This window comes from Zingiber officinale, chromosome 5A (genome assembly GCF_018446385.1).
Source record: "Zingiber officinale cultivar Zhangliang chromosome 5A, Zo_v1.1, whole genome shotgun sequence".
Lineage (NCBI taxonomy): Eukaryota > Viridiplantae > Streptophyta > Magnoliopsida > Zingiberales > Zingiberaceae > Zingiber > Zingiber officinale.
Window position 1 is genome coordinate 116026643 of NC_055994.1, and position 19344 is coordinate 116045986.

Consider the following 19344-nt stretch of genomic DNA (forward strand, 5'->3'; position numbering starts at 1 on the left):
ACTGTGGCCTTATTCTGGACATGAGCTGTAACCTTGGCTTAGCCGTGAGTCGCGGCCTTGGCCTAGCCATGAGTCGCAGCCTTGGCCTGGCCATGAGTCGCGGAACATGGACAATTCACACCTCTTCCCCTTCCAAGCTTCTTCCTCCTTCCCTAATTCTTCCTTTCCTCACAACTATTCCTCTCTTTTCCTCTTTCTTTTCCTTTCTTTTCCACGGTGGATTTTTTTCCCCAATAATCCTCCATCCTTCCTCTATCCATCCTTAGAAGTAAGCAAAGGGTTATAGATTTATTTCCATATTGATGTTTTAGGATTAGGATTTTACATTGGAGCATATTAATTTCCCTAACTTCAAAATTTTTAGAATGTAAACAGAATAAAAAGAAAAAGCATCTTCATGAAGGAAATTCAAAGCAATTTTGCAGGAAAGAATTTAAGTCCTTGGAAAATTAAAAGTAATTACCAGCAAAGCCACCTCCAGTTGTCACAGATTCAGAAAGTGCATCACCAATGTGAACCGAAAGAAAACCACCAGCTGATGTGCACTTCTCTAGATCAGATAGACCAAAATATTCCCTTGCCAAATCAATCAGCTGGCATAAACGTGAACAAGACAAATGCTAAAACATTTACAGAAAATTTAATGAGGAAGAGGTAATATTGTATTAATGTACCACAACCAATAAAAGAAGGATACCTAGCAAGAACAATTTTACTAAAATTGATAATAGTCTGACATAATCAGTAGCATGTAAAAGAATTGCAAACAAGTTTGCCAATAAATTTATAAGTTATGCATTATTTTGAAACACAATACAATTTTATTTAATAAAACAAAAGAAATTTAAAAAAAAAAATCATATTAATGATCAACTACTGTGCTGGACAACAACCAGTGTCAGTTGTGCCTTTTCATAAGTAAGCGTACATAGGCCTTCATGGAATTTAATGAATGAGTATGGAGGAAAATATACTATTGAACTTGATATTCAAAAGGGTGTGCAAAATGAAATCTTCAGTGGAGAACTAGGTTCGAAAGTACATAATAACAAAGGAAAATTTAGGCAAGATATGCACTTGTCATTGCCACTTTCTCCTCGATCACAGCTGGCGTCACCTTGTAATGACACAGAATGTTGGTCAACAAAAGCTATGTCTCAGTGCTAGTCGCACTAAAATTGATATGAAAGGGTCTTGTCTTTTTTACCAGATTGATTGAAGGCAATGCCAACCTTTAACGATGGTCAACTTCCTCTTATTTGGCATTGCCTTTGGTAAAGAACTAGACATATTTTTACTATTCAAAATTTCAAAAAATCCCTACGCAAGTAATTAAGGTTAAAGTCTTGGTCTTGGTACAATTCTCGGTTGATGTAGACTATATCAACACAGGATACGGGTCAAGCATTAGTGTGACCATACTGACCTTTGTTTTGCATGTACAATTTAAACATTCCCATAATTATCTTGTGATTAATCCACTTTCAGCCCTATAATATTAATCCCCATATACCCTGAAAGTTGTTTAAAAAAAATTTGAACATTGAGCCTTTATGGTTTCATATTCTTGTTTATCCTACCAAATTTGCAAAGCCTCCTAACAACTATGATATTTGTCAATCTCACCAGAATTTCCATAAAAAAAAAAAAACATGATCCTCAATTTTTGAAAATGTTCTTAGCAATATTGTACAGATTATAAATGAAAGATAAGATTAGCTAGTTTAATTTAATTTATAGTTGTTGTCCAAAAAGGCTTATGTTTACTTAGAGTAATAGCTTATCAATGAAGTATCTTCATGAACTTTGAGTATTGTGAGGTTAAAATTTCAAAAGGGTTAGAATTTGAAATTTGGAAATGTAAATTTATGTTCATCTTGTACACCATAATTTCTCTTTTCGAATGGCAAGCTTTAAAAAAATAATACGTGAATTTATATTGCCCTGTGCCATGGTTTAAAGTGTCGTGTCGAGACGGTCGAAATAGACAAAACATCTCGTTCCGCTCGGCGACCGACACCAGCACAACCTCGGCACCAAACTTGCAATAGTTGTGACATGTTGCGCGACCCTGTGGTCGCAACGGAGAGGTTGCTCGACCCCACAACAGCAGTAACCCTTCAGCTGCCTCCGCGAAGGCATTGTGTGACCCTGCGATCGTTGCAAATGGACCACCACGATCGTGCCAGAGGAGTCACGCAATCCCCGCGGCCATGGTTGAGGGGTAGTGTAACCCTGGGGCAGCGCCAAAGTCGCATGAGCTCGTTAGTGTCGAATTTCAAATTTTTTTAATTAAATTTAGGTTAATTATTTTAATAAACTCCTAGTTATGATGGAGATAATCAAAAATGTTTTATTAAACCCTAATAAAATTATCTAATTAATTTTATATTTCATTTATTTTAATTTAAAAATTATAATAAAATTTTTATTTATTTATTTATCTATTTTCATATCTTTTCTTTTTTTTTAAGATTATTTTTTATATTGTTTATTTTTTAAATATTTTATTTTTTAACTAATATATTTTTTATTTAGAAAATACTGAAACTATATCGGCATGGCACGATACAATACCGAAATCGTATCATTCCGGTCCAAAACCGAAACCTCGACACAGGTCGAAATTTTAAACCTTGCCTTGTAATATAAGTTAGCAAGATGTGTCAAGTGTCAACACAAAATGATATTTATTGACATATCGTTTCAATATTGAATTTTCATAATTTAATATACTGATATGATTCAATTGTCTTTCAACCTAAAATGAAAATCCAAACCATGATTATAAGATTCTTTTAAATAGTATTGATTGTTTTAAGCATTAATCGGATTGCTCAAGAAAAGAATAAAAATGAATAATAAAGTATGAGCTAGAGGAGAAATTCTAATTATTTTATTCAAAGATAATAGAAATTTTGTATTTTATAACCATAAAAAAAATACCTAAGAACTAGCTAAAAATATACAAATAGGTAAATTCAGAAATGGAAAAAGTCTCAAGATAGACTACATAATATTGAAAAAGCTTATTCCTCCTAGCACTCCTCACGCTGGACTATCATATTCAGCTTGTTACAAACAAACAAATCAAGTACTAGAGCATAGCTTAGTAAAAATTGGCTAACTAAAAAATATCAATTGCTTGTTCTAGTAAACAAGCGAACAGTGTACTAATCTTACACACTATGGGATCGTGAATAAAGTGACAGTCTGGCTTACTTTAATGTGTTTCATGTGCTCGTGGAACAATGGATTGTTTGCGACGTACATAAGTGTCTATAACACAATGTATATCTATTGGTTTTGTAATTTTAAAGTCAATCTTCAAAAACTTTCTATCCACTTTTCCTTGTATACCCTTTAATATGCTAAAAAATTATGATGACACTTGGATTATTGCATGAACAGATTCACAACTCAACTGCATAAGATAAATCTAACCTAGTAACTACAAGATATATGAGTTTTTTTACTAGTCTTAAATAACAAAATGGTGTTCAAAGTCATTTATCTTCTTACTGCAAATTATGATTGTGGGTAATTAGAGTTTCTTCAGGTTTATATCCAATAATACCAACTTAAGAGATGCATTGCATATTTTCATCAAGACATGGATGTTCCACAAGAGTTGTAAGCAACTCCTACTCCAAGACTTTTAAGATGGTTTTGGACATCTATTATATCCTACATGTTACACTTCATGATATAAGTATATCATCAATATAAGTTGCTAAAATTAGAATACTAATGGTAATAAGCTAAACAAAAATTGAATGACAACATCCAACTGCTGGGGGATACCCAGGTGGTGTTCTATTAAACCCAATGTCATCTTTTGGCATTCATTGTCATCATTCTATTTCTCCCCATTTAAACATAAGAAAACTATTTCTTCTTTTGAAGGGTGATCTCAATGGGCATCCCATGAACCTTTCATTTCACCAAGATATGTAGCCCCCCCCCCCCCCCTTTCTTTATTCTAATCTACTCCTCATGGTATAAAATTTCGTATTGTGCCTAGGAAAATTGGGAAACAAGCGAAATTTGTCATTCCGTGCAACACAAGTTTTTTTTTCGTGAAACAAGCGAAACAGACGACACATACAACACTGTCAAGCATGTGCAACACAAATTTTTTTTTTTTTTTTTTTTTTTGCCTATCTTATGTATCAACTTTTAGTCATTACATCTTGGACAGTACCAAGTGGCCCAACTCGAGATTTCATACCTACATGTCAATACATTTTGGAAAACACTTGTATATTGTCTATATACATTCATGAAGTGTTACGATCAATCTAGCAATTAAACTAGTTATATTATTATATACATCAACAATATTCATCTATCACATAGTCTCTTATATAAACCAACCTAAACGCTGACAGTAGTTGTTAATTAATTAACAATGCTTTGATCCGTTATATATGAATTTGAATTGCTTATATTTATCTTAGTTGCAAATAGATGTTTTGATTAGGTTGAGTGTTCTCATCATAGACTTAAGTTTTTGCTTAATATCTAGACTTAATTTTTTTTTAATTTGGACAAACAATTCACCTCCCTCTCTTGTGGCGATCCTTCAAAGTTACAAAGTTGAAATGCTGCAACTCAAAACTACAGCCAAGCAAGTTGATTCCCTTACGAGCTGGATGCACCAATTTGGCACAGGTACCATTCAACTAGAAGGATATTTATTAAGAAAAAAATAATCTTGAGAAATTTTCTTACTGTCTCATCAATCTCCCAACCTTGAAGGTGCAGGTTTGGCAATGCTTTAAGCATTGTATGTGCAGCTGTTCCGCCACCCTGGAGAATACATTCTGTGAATTGTGAGTACTGAGACATTTTGCAGTTCATTTCATTAGCTGAGGCTTTTCAGGATCAAGTGAATTACCAAACCTAAGATTGCAATTGGACCTTCAGGAACAATAGCAGGAAGACTGGCAAACTCATCCTAAAAAACAAATCAAACAAACAAGAAACTAAACATTTTGTCTCAAAAAACTAGTATTAGCAAGTTTAAGTGTTAAAACAGAATATTAATTCTAAAGAGATAAAATGGCAGTTTTCATGTCATGATGCACATACCCAAGAATTCAAAATTTAGCAGATAACTCTCATGAATAGATAGAAATTCATTGTAGTTGAACAGTGAAGAAAATTAGGTCTCATCTCAGAACTTCTCATCAGACTTAATTCTGTCTCAACTAAGTCTTAAAAATGTGTAACATCAAATGAACGTGATATAGACATGAAAAGCAAGTCAGATTCAACAATCCTTCCTTTGTAAGTGTAGAAGTTAGGAGGCACCGTGCCTATTGGTCTCATATGAACAAGTGTGGTTGTCCATTAGACAAAATTGATTTGTTTCCTAACCAAAGTATTTTTGGATAAATGATTAACTAATCAACTTTAACATGGTATCAAAGCTAGAAGTCTAGGAACTCTACTTAAGTCAAAATAGGTCACTACCTCTAAATCATAATGGGCATGAGGTGTGTCCAAGCACGGAGACTCCAAACTCATTGCTCTCCCATGAACAAATACGATGGTCCATTAGATAAAATTGATTTTTTCTTACTCAAGCTTTTGGAATAAGTGGTTAGAGATTCATTGTCATTACCATCATCAATTAATAATGCAACATCAATAGACATAATTACATGATAGTTAACTATCATTATCAATACCATTATCATCATCCATTTGTCCTAACTTTTAAAATTGCTACATATCTTGTCCCATCAATGAGTTTAAAGTAAGATTATAACTACAACAACAATCAAGTATTATCCTACTAGGTGGGGTTGGCTATATGAATCATTCTATGTCATTAGATTTTATCCCCTATTATATCATCTATATTTAAATAAACTTTATCTTGTTTTATTGTTACTAACCAAGTCTTTTTTTTTATCTTCCTATTTCTCGTTTGATGTACATATTTGTCATGCTTTCACATAGCCTAACTAGAGCATTTATTGGTCGTCCAAGTACATATCTGTACTATCTTAACGTGTCTCTCGAACTTTTCCCTCAATAAATGCAACTCGACTTTCTCTCTAATATTTTCATTTCTTATTCTATCCATCCTCATATATCCACACATTCACCTTAATATCTTCATTTTTGCAACTCTCATCTTCTGCTCATGTACTCGAGTTTCAACATTCAACCTCATATAACATAGTGGGTCTCATCGCCGTTTTGTAAAACTTTCCTTTAAGTCTTATAGATATTTTACGATCACAACGAACATCTAACTTTCTCCTTCATTTCAACCATCCTGCTTGTATTCGATATAACACATCTCTCTCAATCCTTTTATCCTTTTGCAAAAAAGATCTTAAATACTTAAAGCTCTCTTTTCTAGATAACTCGTCATCTTCTATCTTAACAATTGTCTCATTAAATCTAATATTACTAAACTTAAATTGTATATATTTTGTTTTTACTCTACTAAGCCTAAAACCTTTCACTTCCCATATTTCCCCTTCACGTGTATCATCTAACAAATCAATATCATCTGCAAACAACATGCAACAAGGTACCGTATCTCATATGTGTCAATTGAGTTCGTCCATAATTAGTGTAAAAAGATAGGGACTTAGAGCTGATTTTTGATATAACCCTATCTTTATGGGAATCGCTTGGATTAATCCACTTGAAGTCATCACTCTTATCATTACATCATAAGCTTTTACTAGGTTATTTCAATATACGTTATGATAACACCTCCGTATAATTTCCTTTGGGAGTCCATCATAAGTTTTTACCAGGTTAACGAATATCATGTGTAAGTCTTGCTTTTGTTCCCGATACTTTTCAATTAGTTACTTAAGAAGATGTATAGCTTAGGCATAAATCCAAATTTATTTTCAATCATAGTTGTCTCTTTCCTTAGTCTTTTTTTTATTACTCTTTCCTAAAATTTCATAGTATGACTTATTAAGTTAATACCAATATAATTTGCATAAATTTGGATGTCTTCTTTGTTCTTATATAAGGGAACTAAAATACTAACTCATCACTGAATATGCATTTTTTTCGTTTTCAATATAGGTTGAATAACTTTATAAGTTATTCAATACTTTATTTCCTTAAACACTTCCATACCTCTATCGGAATATCATATAGTCTAACTATTTTTTCATTTTACATCTCATTTAAAATTTGTTCTACTTCTGAAGTTTAAATCCTATGGTAAAAATTTAAATTTCTATCCTCATTTGACCAACTTAAATTACCTAAGTTGATATGTAAACCTTTATTAAAAAATTGATAAAAATACTTCTTTCATTACTCTTTTATTTCCTCATCATTTAATTTACATTCATCTTTAATATATCTTATTTGAATAAGATCTTTTGTCTTCCTTAAACACTTCCATATCTCTATCGGAATATCATATAGTCTAACTATTTTTTCATTTTACATCTCATTTAAAGTTTGTTCTACTTCTAAAGTTTAAATCCTATGGTAAAAATTTAAATTTATGTCCTCATTTGACCAACTTAAATTACCTAAGTTAAGTTGATATGTAAACCTTTATTAAAAAATTGATAAAAATACTTCTTTCATTACTCTTTTATTTCCTCATCATTTAATTTACATTCATCTTTAATATATCTTATTTGAATAAGATCTTTTGTCTTCCTCCCTCTCGCTTTAGCTATTCTGTAAATGTCTCTTTCCGATTTTTTTTATCCAATTATCGATCTAAGTGTTTAAAAGTTTCATTCTTGGCTTCATTGATTGCTTTCTGGACCTATTTCTTGGCCATTGGATATTTTTTTAAGTTTTCTTTGTTCTTAGAAATATATAATACCTTATAGATTGTTCATTTTTCTTTAATTTCACCTGTATCTTCTCATTCCAACGCTATGATTTTTTATTTGGTGGTACATTATTAATTACTATTTTCAACTTTAATATCATCTTATCTCATGTTGTATTCGATTCATCATATATTTCTCCTAATACTTGTACTCTTATCCTCTCCTTAAATAAGTTTTATTTCCATGCCTTTAACTTCCATTCCTAAGAGTCATACACATTTTCCTTCTATTGATATTATGCTTAAGGTGTATATCCAACAGTAATAACTTATATTAGCATTTAAGTTTTCTTTAGAGATGACCTTACAATCTTTACAAATCTTTCTTTCCTTCTTTTTAACTATAAGAAAGTCAATTTGCGACTTATTATTTTCACTTTTGAACATGATCAAGTATATTTCTCTTTTCTTGAAAAATGTATTAGCTAGTATAAAATCATATGCTATCATAAAATTCAATATAGTTTTTCCTTCTTTATTTCTTGTTCCAAACTCATAAGCCGATGTAGCCTATCATATTCCTCATTTTTCACTCTTACATACCAATTTAGATCTTCTGCTCTTAAAATCATTTCGGCTGACAAAATGTTATGTAATACCTCAATCATCCCAAAATCTATATTTGGTGTTTTCATCTAATCCTATTTGGAATGCATATAAGCTAATTACATTAATGGTTGTTGGTGTAGCGGGACCGACAAGAGGAGGGTGAATTGCCTGCAAATAAGAACTATACCCTCCTCAACCAATTTTAAACTCAAATAAATGCAATAGTTATAAATTTAAACAAAACTAAACTATGAACAGAAAAGGAAGACTCAGCTATTTACTTGGTTACAACCAAGAAGGTTGTTAATCCAAGGCAGTAATAAAGCGCTATGAACAATCTCCTTCTCTGAAGGCGGAGAAGCCTTTTACACACTTGGTAGCACAGAACTATTGCTAGAATGTAAGTACAGGAGTTGTAGTTTGATTTCGTTGTATTCAATAGCTACCCGAGACCCCCTTTATATAGGGATTCTAAAGCTTATCAGCTAACCTGATCTTCGGGATCAGGTTTTGACTCGAGAGGGATCGGTCGACCGATCCCCAGGTTCGGTCGACCGAACCTGCTAAACCTGCCCAGTCTTTCCATCCAGGTGCAGTCTCGCTGGATCGAGCTTAGGTTCGGTCGACCGATCCTTGCGTTCAGTCGACCGATCGGCCAACGGTCTCAAGCTAAGTTGGCCCGATCAAAATGCTCGACTGAGTCTGTGGATTATCTTCGATTCGGTCGACCGATCAGTCCGGCTGGCTGCTGACGTGTCTTCTGATGTGTCACCAACGGTTCTGATGAAAAGGGGTTCGGTCGACCGATCATGGGGTTCGGTCGACCGAACCGTTGACAAGTCAACTTCCTGTTGACTTGCTCTGGTTCGGCTTCTTTTGGTGATTTCGGCCAACCGGAATAGAGCTCACCCGAACCCAGTTCCCGGCCTTCTCCTCGAGCAATCTTCCGTCCCGGCTTTACGTCCCTCGAACGCCGCGCACGTTCTTCACGCCCACCGGTGTACTCTTCCGCAGCTCTCTCGTCCTTCGGACGCACCGAGCCCGTCGGCTCCCTTCCCGTGTCGTCCTTCTCGCTAGCTGCGTCTTCCGCTCGACTTCCTGCGCTCCTAAGTTCCTGCACACTTAGACACAGGGATCAGATAAACAGGACCTAACCTACCACGGGGTCCAACAATCTCCTCCTTTTTGATGTGCATCAACCCAAGTTCAGGTTAGGGTAAAAACAAACACATAGTAATTTAAAGAAATTACTAAACTAACATTTTAGAAATAAATTTGCAATTTAAAGTAATTGCAACATCAAAATTTAGTTAGTTAATTGTTTGAAAAAAAATTTTAAACTCCCCCTTAACTGAACTTACACTTATCCTCCCCCTTTGATCACAGCAAAAACAGGGTACAAAAATATTGTCAAAGTCTTTTGAAAATTTCTAAGTTTAAAAAGAGATTTTAACTTAGCAAAGACTGAGAATTTTTCTAAGAAAAAAAATAATTTTTGGAGAATTTCTAACGAAATGTTAAAAAACTTTTCAAAGCATTATTTAATTCTAATTTTAATGATTTTATCAGAAAGTTAATTAAACATTTTATTTCGATATTTCGGCTTCCAGGTCGTGGCGAGACACTAGGCCTTCTTGGTTATTGGAGCAACAACCACTTCCTTAGACAAAGCTTCATAAAGAAATTCATTGTTTAATTTACTCGCTGTTAAGCTCTAACTTATATAGTTTTAATTTAGTAAAGATTTTGGAATCCAGTATAGATTCCTTCCTACTGGATTACTCAAAAATTTAGGGGGAACATAATTTCTGGGAACTTTCCTAAGTTGTCCCTGATGTTTTCTAATATACCAGTTTAATTTTCCATAAATTCTTAATTTTGATTTTGGAAATTTATTTAAGCATGCATCATGATTTATCAATTTCTCAATTTCAACTTTTAATTTTTCATGTTCTAATTTTAAACTATCATACATTTCTAGTGGTCATGCTTTTGCTAAGTTCAATTTCAATTCAGTATTTTCTTTTTCTAATTTAGCTAAGTCTTTAGAGAGAGCTATAATAAATTGAAATGACTGTTTAGGTTTTAGTGCACGTACCTCACTTACCTTACTTGGTGAGGCTCCCCCTTCATCGTAGCTTTCCTCTTCTGATGATCCTCCCCCTTCATCTATGCTCATCTCTGAGTCTGAGTCATCTTCAAGGAGATGGTTGGCCACCAGTGCTAGTCCCGAGAAAGCTTCGGCTTCTGATTCGGAGGATGAAGAATCGTCCCATGTAGCCTTCAGGCTCTGGCGTGTAGAGGACTTCGGTTTTTGAGACTTCTCCTTGTTCTTTTTCTTCAGTTTGGGGCAGTCATCCTTGATGTGCCCTTCCTCATTGCAATTATAGCATCGGACTGTCCTTCTGTTGTATTGATGCTTCCTCAACTGCGATTTAAATTTATTAGTTTTAAGAAATTTACTAAAACGTCTTACCAATAGTGCCGCTTCGGTTTCGTCGATCGATGCTTCGGAGTCGAGATCGTCCTTTTCGGCTTGTAGGACAATGTTGAGGTTCGACTTCTCTTCTGGTTTCTCTGAAAGTCGAGACTCGTGAAGTTCGAAAGTAGAAAATAAGTTTTCTAAACTACTTACCTCAAAGTCCTTAGAAATGTAATATGCATCTACTAAGGACGCCCAGGCTGGAGTTCTGGGGAAGGCATTGAGCGCGTATCGAATGGAATCCCGGTTCGTTACTTCTTCTCCAAGATTGATTAGTTAAGTTATTAGCTCCTTAATCCTTGCTTGGAGTTGCGCTACTTTCTCGCCATTGTTCATCCGGAGGTTCGTTAGTTATGTCCGAAGGATGTCGCGCCTCGCTAGCTTTGCTTCCGAGGTACCCTCGTGGAGCTCCAGGAATTTTTCCCAGAGGTCTTCTGCGGAGTTGTAGCTTCCGATCTGATTTACCTCCTGGGCGGAAGAACGCTGAGCAAGTGAAACTCAGCCTTTCCGTTAGCGATGAAATCAGCCTGCTCCTTCGTCCATTGGTTTTCTTCTTTGTCTTTTGGAGCTGCAAAACCATATTTCATTGTAATAAGAATGTCAAAATCCGTTTTAAAGAATACCTCCATTTTTCGCTTCCATGTAGCGAAATCTACGTCGAACTTCGGGGGATGAATGTCCGCGCCGGTCATTGTTCTGATCTTTGTGCTTCAGACGGCGGTTAGTCCTTCTGAGGCTATTGGGCTCTGATACCATTTGTTGGTGCAGCGGGACCGGCAAGAGGGGGCTGAATTGCCTACAAATAAGAACTATACCCTCCTCAACCAATTTTAAACTCAAATAAATGCAATAATTATAAATTTAAACAAAACTAAACTATGAACAGAAAAAGAAGACTCAGCTATTTACTTGGTTACAACCAACAAGGTTGTTAATCCAAGGCAGTAATAAAGCGCTATGAACAATCTCCTTCTCTGAAGGCGAAGAAGCCTTTTACACACTTGGTAGCACAGAACTATTGCTAGAATGTAAGTACAGGAGTTGTAGTTTGATTTCGTTGTATTCAATAGCTACCCGAGACCCCCTTTATATAGGGGTTCTAAAGCTTATCAACTAACCTGATCTTCGGGATCAGGTTTTGACTCGAGAGGGATCGGTCGACCGATCCCCAGGTTCGGTCGACCGAACCTGCTAAACCTGCCCAGTCTTTCCATCCAGGTGCAGTCTCGCTGGATCGAGCTTAGGTTCGGTCGACCGATCCTTGCGTTCAGTCGACCGATCGGCCAACGGTCTTCAATTGAGTTGGCCCGATCAAAATGCTCGACTGAGTCTGTGGATTATCTTCGATTCGGTCGACCGATCAGAGTGTTCGGTCGACCGATCAGTCCAGCGGACTGCTGACGTGTCTTCTAATGTGTCACCAACGGTTCTGATGAAAAGGGGTTCGGTCGACCGATCATGGGGTTCAGTCGACCGAACCGTTGACAAGTCAACTTCCTGTTGACTTGCTCTAGTTCGGCTTCTTTGGGTGATTTCGGCTAACCGGAATAGGGCTCACTCGAATCCAGTTCCTGGCCTTCTCCTCGAGCAGTCTTCCGTCCCGGCTTTACGTCCCTCGAACACCACGCACGTTCTTCACGCCCACCGGTGTACTCTTCCGCAGCTCTCTCGTCCTTCGGACGCACCGAGCCCGTCGGCTCCCTTCCCGTGCCGTCCTTCTCGCTAGCTGCGTCTTCCGCTCGACTTCCTACGCTCCTAAGTTCTTGCACACTTAGACACAGGGATCAGACAAACAGGACCTAACCTAAACTTGGTTGATCACATCAAAACTATCACGGGGTCCAACCATGGTTTCTTTCGCCGCCGCTATGTTAAGAGCTATAATCCTATCTCCTTTTTAAGTATCTCTACTACTTCAATTTTTAGTGAACTATCTACAACAATACCTACTCCATTTTTTGTTTTATTCCTTCTGCGTACCATAACTTAAAACTCATACTCTCTATCATCTTTGTTTTCTCTCCTACCCATTTTGTTTGTTATACACATAAAATATTAATTTTTCTCCTAATCATCTTATTTACTACCTTTATTACTTTACTTGTGTGCGTTCCTAGATTCCATATTCCAAATCTTAGCCAATTAATTTTACTATAATATTTATTTTTATCCAACTTCAAAGCAGCCTCTTGCAAAGCAAGGTAAGGCTACGTACAATAGATCATTGACCCCACATTGGCAAGAGTTTCGTGCACCGAGATGCCCTTTTTTATCCAATCTATAGTATGAAAACCTTTGTATATTTAACACTACACCCAAATTCTATAGAGATGTAGTCGTCCTTACCGAGACTATAGTCGGGTCTGCAATGTGTTCCTTCCGAGAAATAATCTAGCATTAGTACAATAGTTTAATGGATTCATTTATTGAATATTTGCTTGAAAGTCAACACTAGCTGGCAACCTAGCGTGCCACCCAGTAAGATTATAACAATATATTTCAATTAATTATCATATTAATCAGAATTTTAATATCTTATAGTTACAACGATAGAGAGCTACCTTTCACTTTATAAGGATTAATTGAAGATATATTCCCTAAAAACATATATATGGAGCTAGGATAAATGAATTGTTGTCTATTAATAAAAATAATTATTATTGAAAAAAAAACTAGAGATGGCAATGAAGGATTTAAAGGCAATGATTAGGTTCGAGGTAGAAGAGTTGAATCAAATAGAGGAGAAGATTTAAGGCTTTGAGAAAATTCAAAGAAAATTAATGTAATATAAATTATTTGAATGGTTTTAATAATATGTCCCTTCATGAAGCTTAATAAAGGTATGGGATTTATGTAATCAATCTAAAACAATTAGGACACAATTCAATGATCATGTAAGTAATATAACCTAATTTTAGGAGGATATTAAAAGATTTAAGATAATAGATAAGTTGATTGTCTAAGTTTCCCTTATTTATTTAGGAATAAATTATGGTATTTTACCAAATAACATACATTAAGTTTAGCACTTATCAAAGAGCATACCATGATATTAAATTTAGCAAAGGACATAGTTTCCACAATAAAGATTCTAAAAAACGCAGACACTCACTCAAACGATCCCTAAAACATTTAAGTACACATTGAAAAACTTCTAATGGACAAAATTAAGGGAAAAAAATAAGAGCGCAAATCAATTCTTAAGCATTACAAATGAAATGGTGGTCATATATCATCATTTTGACCACTAGAAGATCATCAACATATCTTTACAAGACATCGTCATTCAATGATTAAAATAAAAAGGTATGAATGGATTTTTAGCCATGTTCTAAAAATTGGCCTAGGCAACCGTCTAGGCATTAGGCACCAGCAGCTACACCGAAAATATACTAGTCGGCCAGCCTAGGCGGCCTTGGCAACTGGGCGGCCTTGGCGACTGGACGGCCTTGCCGCCTAGGCGGGATTAGGCGGTCCATAGCACCGACTAATCGGTCAAATCATCTAGGCACTGTGAAAATAGTGCACTATTTTCATGATTTTTTTTTTAGTTTGGACTTTTTAATTTAAAGCCCAATTAAAAAAGAAACAAAAATGTAACATTTTTTTTTATTATTGGCCTTAAGTTTTATAAGCCCTAACCTTTGGTCCAACAAGAAAATCGATTTGTTGGCTTATCCTAGCGATTAGCACCAAACTTCATCTTTATCGTACTGAGTAACCAGAGCTGGAGAAATCAGAACAAATGAAGAAGCTCACATATATGAGAAATCAAAGAGTTAAAGGCTGGAGAAATCGATTTGAAGAAAAATTTGTTGTCTGTTCTTTTTACAATTGAGCGATTTGGAAGCGATTGAATTGAAGGTTGGCTAAAGCATCATCCTTTGGAAACGTCATGCCATCAGACAACTCTGAAGAAGCTCTAGAATAAGAGGACTTCACGAGGAACATTTTTGCATCCAAAGAAGAAGAGCAGGATCACAATGATGATATTGAGTTTGTGTCCGATGAAGAACAAGTTATTGAAAATTATGGAGAATAAGTAGAATAAATTTGTGATATTTTATTAGTTGTGTAATTTTAAACTCATTTTAAATTTGATGGTATTGTGTTGGAGTTATAGAATGTGATTTATTATGTAATTTATATTGATACCGTAGAATTCGCCTAACGGCGCCTAGTCTCCGCCAAAGCGGCCTTGGTGCTAGGCGCTGATCTGGCACCCGACTAACGCCTAGCGAATTTTAAAACCTTGATTTTTAGAAGCATCACAAATACAGTGGTCTTATAAGAAAACACCTTAACGTTTTCAAGGAAAAAAAACATATATAATCTTTAAGTGGTCAAAAATCAAAAAGGGCATGGAAGACTACCAAAATAGTATAAGAAAACCCTCTTCTCATACAAGAATAATACATTCATGCATTACACAATGATGGTCTTCCATATATATATATATATATATAAACCACTATTACATTGATGGTATTCTTTAGGAATCCATTGACAACTAAAAATCCACCATTGCATTCAATGTGCTCCTAGAAATTTTAATGTCCTTTTAGCGGTTAAAATGGCAATATGGAACCATCATTGCATTTAGTGCTCTTGGAAATTTATTTATACTCTTATTTTTTTTATTTTAACCATTAGAGGATCTTTAATAGAGTGATCCTGAAAATGCATTTATGCTCTTATTAATCTTGGCACAATTGGCCATTAAGGTGTTTTTAGACATCTTAATGACGTGATCAAAATAGCAACATAAGACCCCCATTATATTCATGTAGTTCCGAAGAAAGAATTCATCTACTTTTTAATTTTCACCACTAAAACATCATTGATTATTGTTTTCATTCAGGTGAGAGCTAAGGTATTTTTAGAATATCCAAAAGGGAAGGTGCACTCTTTTGTAAACTACAAAATAAAATGTGTCTATTGGTAAATGTCATACTTTAGTTGGGCCTATGGGTAAAATGGCAAATAAATTATGAGTAACTTCTATGATCAAAGTAATTAATATTTGCATTGAATAATTCAAGTTAATTATTTAAATTTCTTTCCTATGTGACCTAATTAATTGCTTAAATAATCCAGCAAATGAATTTAGGATTTAGTTAGGACAAGTTTTAATTCCATGTTTTAAATTTTTAAAAGTTGTTCATGTTAAAAAAGATTGTATCTTCGCTAGGTAAATTAGATCTAGCTTTAAGAGAATTAACTATGAAGGCTAGGCTCTTTGAATATTTCATAAAAAGGGCCCTATGTCGCCCCTCCTCCCTAGTGCAAATTATCTTTCGGTTTGATAAACTTTTGTTCATAGTTTTCTACTCTATGTAAGATTTGGTCACATTAACATTGCATCAAATGCTTTAAAAGCCAATATATTTAGATACTTTTGTTCCAACTTTCATGACCCCTCTTCAATACAAGAACTTTGTTACCACCACACACTTCCATGCAATCCTCTTAGCATTGCCACTCCTCTAAATCTCTCATCACTTACAACACTCATACCTCCCTACCTATTGTGTCTCCCATCAGTTACCAAACCTCACCATTTCTCCATCTCTCTACCTTACTACACAAGATCGACTTCACTTGCCAAGACCCCTCCCCACCATCCAATCACTCCAACCGTAACACCTTAGCTAGCTTTTCTATTGCAACTCATGTCTTCATTTCATCGCTGACCTCTGCCATTGACCAAGCTATCGCATACTCTTCCAACTTGCAATAGGAGACTTTTCTTCCTCAACATTACCAAGTTTCCATGCATGGTGGTTATTTGACCCTTCGAAAATGCAGCAAAGGTAGTCACATCACCTTCTTGTGAATTCTTCTTGCTCTAAAAGTTCTCATTGGTATCGCCTTCCTCTCTGATGATTGGTGCTCTGCAAGCTCATGTGAGAACCACCTCACCCAACCAACTGAGCTTCCTAACCAATTATACAATGTGGCCCCACACAATCCAAACTAAATCTCGATTGTAACCAACTTTAAACTTTGATGGACCTTATTGACAAACGTTGCAACTGTGGCACCGCACAATCCAAACTCAATCACAGTTAAAAAGTTATTGTAGCTACAGACCTACAGTACCCCAAAAATAAAGTTGCTATAGCAACACTAGAGCCCCATCCCCTCTTAAATTTTTCTCGTGAATTGAATTGATTTAAGGTATGCAACAAGATAAAGTTGAGCCCACTTGGTCAAGTTCTTTGAGACAAACACAATGACAAAATTAAACTTGCAACAATCCAATAAACTCACCCTCATTTTAAGATTTTTTTTTTAACTTAGTCAATTGTTTGCATTTATTCAATTTTCTCACAAATCATTTACCATCATCATTTACAGACTTTCTTACTAGTTTCTCAATCTTAAGCATTCACCTATTTTGTAATTTTCATTACTTGTCGACTCTTATGCTGGCATAATAAGTGAAAATACTACTATAGAAGGCGCATATCCAAGGTTTGATGATTTTGATTCAAGATATGATACTATGGAAGTCAATCTCAAATTGTAAGAGTAAGAGTAGACAACTTAAAGGGATATAAAAAAACATGTTACTAAACAACTAGAAAATATAAATATTAGATCATCTAAAAAAATATTATATTGCATATTTTACGTAAAGTACTTTCTTGAATACAATAATAGCAATAGGCATAAGCATAGCAGAGTTAGGAAGTATCAGTAGGCACATTAAGGAAGACGCCTTAGTTTTGATGGTTAGTTAGATTTGTATGTATCTCATGATAGGTCAGCAAAAATTTAATACTATTTTGATTAGTATATCATGACATAAGACAAGCATCAATCACAAAATTAAATAAAATGAAAGATTGACAGACCAAAAAGTACATTTAAAAATGATTTAAGATTCAACCATATAGTAAATGGAATCTAAGGTAGCGATCCTTAAGTGTGACAAAAAACAAAGTTTAAAAAACTCCATATACACTATAAAGCTAGAAAAGAACCTAGTGATCCTTATCTTTTTCCTTAATCAACTTAGGTGAGAAATTCAAGAAGAAGTGAAGTTTTCTCCTAACTCATAAGAGGCCTACCACAAGGCTACAAAAATTTTGATGATCCTAATGGTAGTTACATCCAGGCAAACCCCTTTAACTGAAAGTGCACCACCTAATAAGGCATCACCATCAAGGAAAATCACTAGCTCAACTCATCCTAGATCTCATCCAACAAGAAAAAGTTAATTCATAAACCTTTATGATAATGTTTTTGTGATCATAAAGTACCTCCGAGACTTAAAGGAAAGTTTTACAAGACGACGGTTTGACTATTATGACTTGAACACATGAATAGTAGATGAGAGTTGTCGAGATAAGAATATTAAGATGGATATGTGGACATACAAGGATGAACAAGATAAGAAATAAAAATACTAGAGAAAAAGTCGGGTTACACCTATTAAGGGAAAACTCCAGAGACTTTAAGATAGTACGAGCATATACTTAAACAACCAATAAATGTTTCGGTTAGGCGATATGAAACTATGACAAATGTGAACATCAAATAAGAAAGAGGAAGACCAAAAAAGGTTTGGTTAGCAGCAATAAAATAAGCTAAAATTTATTTAAATATAAATAATGATATAGTAGGGAATAGAGTCCAATGGAATAGAATGATCCATATAGCCGTACCTAGTGGGATAATGCTTAATTGTTGTTGTATAAACCTTTATGATACTAGAGACCTAATCACAATTCTGACCCTAATGTACAATGTTATAATTTTTATAGTAAGGAACACTTCGTATCAAAATTTTCACATCCAGTCTTAGTGATAAAACTTGAGCAGGAGCCTACGAAGTGTTTTATATTTTCTAACTTAGGGAATTAATGATAAGTTTGAAACCCTATATGAACCCATAGTTGATAAAGGTGAGGAAAGAACTAAGGAGCTTTACTTGGTGCATTTCCAATTATCCGCATCCATTATCACATAGAACCACATCAGTATCTTCAATGCTTTGGCAATATGAGGTACCAATAGTACAAAATCAATATAAACAATGGTAGTAGCATAAACATAGTTTCTACAATGGCCCTAGCTAGGATGTTGCTACTTAGCATATTGTTAATATGTCACAATGTTTTTTAATGTTTCAATTGGAATTGTATGGAGAGATTTATGTTCAGATAGTTTCAGCAAGTGTAATGAAAAAAATTGTATAAGATTCTAAATTAATAATTGACCTATATTATTCCAATTGATCGCAAAAAGTATATGCTTTATTTACATTTTTTATGGATATTTTATACACAATACAATTCTTATTGTGAGGGAATATTAATGTAACAAAAAGAATCTATTTGTTTAAGTAAATACTTTTTGTGGAATTTAATTCAAAAAACATGGTGTTTAAGTGAAAAAAAAAACTAAAAATAGTTGAGATGATAGTCAATTATAAATTAACTTTAATAATAATAAACTAACT

The 19344-nt window shown here is 34.7% G+C and overlaps 1 protein-coding gene across 2 annotated transcripts in view; it reads right to left on the reverse strand.

Annotated features, from left to right (window-relative positions):
- LOC121981442 overlaps positions 1-19344 on the reverse strand; it is a 51752-nt gene that overhangs the window by 29672 nt on the left and 2736 nt on the right. For both annotated transcript variants that reach the window (XM_042533962.1, XM_042533963.1), the window contains 3 exons: positions 4901-4960; positions 4735-4812; positions 464-593 (listed from right to left, as the gene is read on the reverse strand). In XM_042533962.1, coding sequence (XP_042389896.1) covers positions 464-593; positions 4735-4812; positions 4901-4960 — 268 coding nt within the window. The remainder of the gene's footprint in view (positions 1-463; positions 594-4734; positions 4813-4900; positions 4961-19344) is intronic.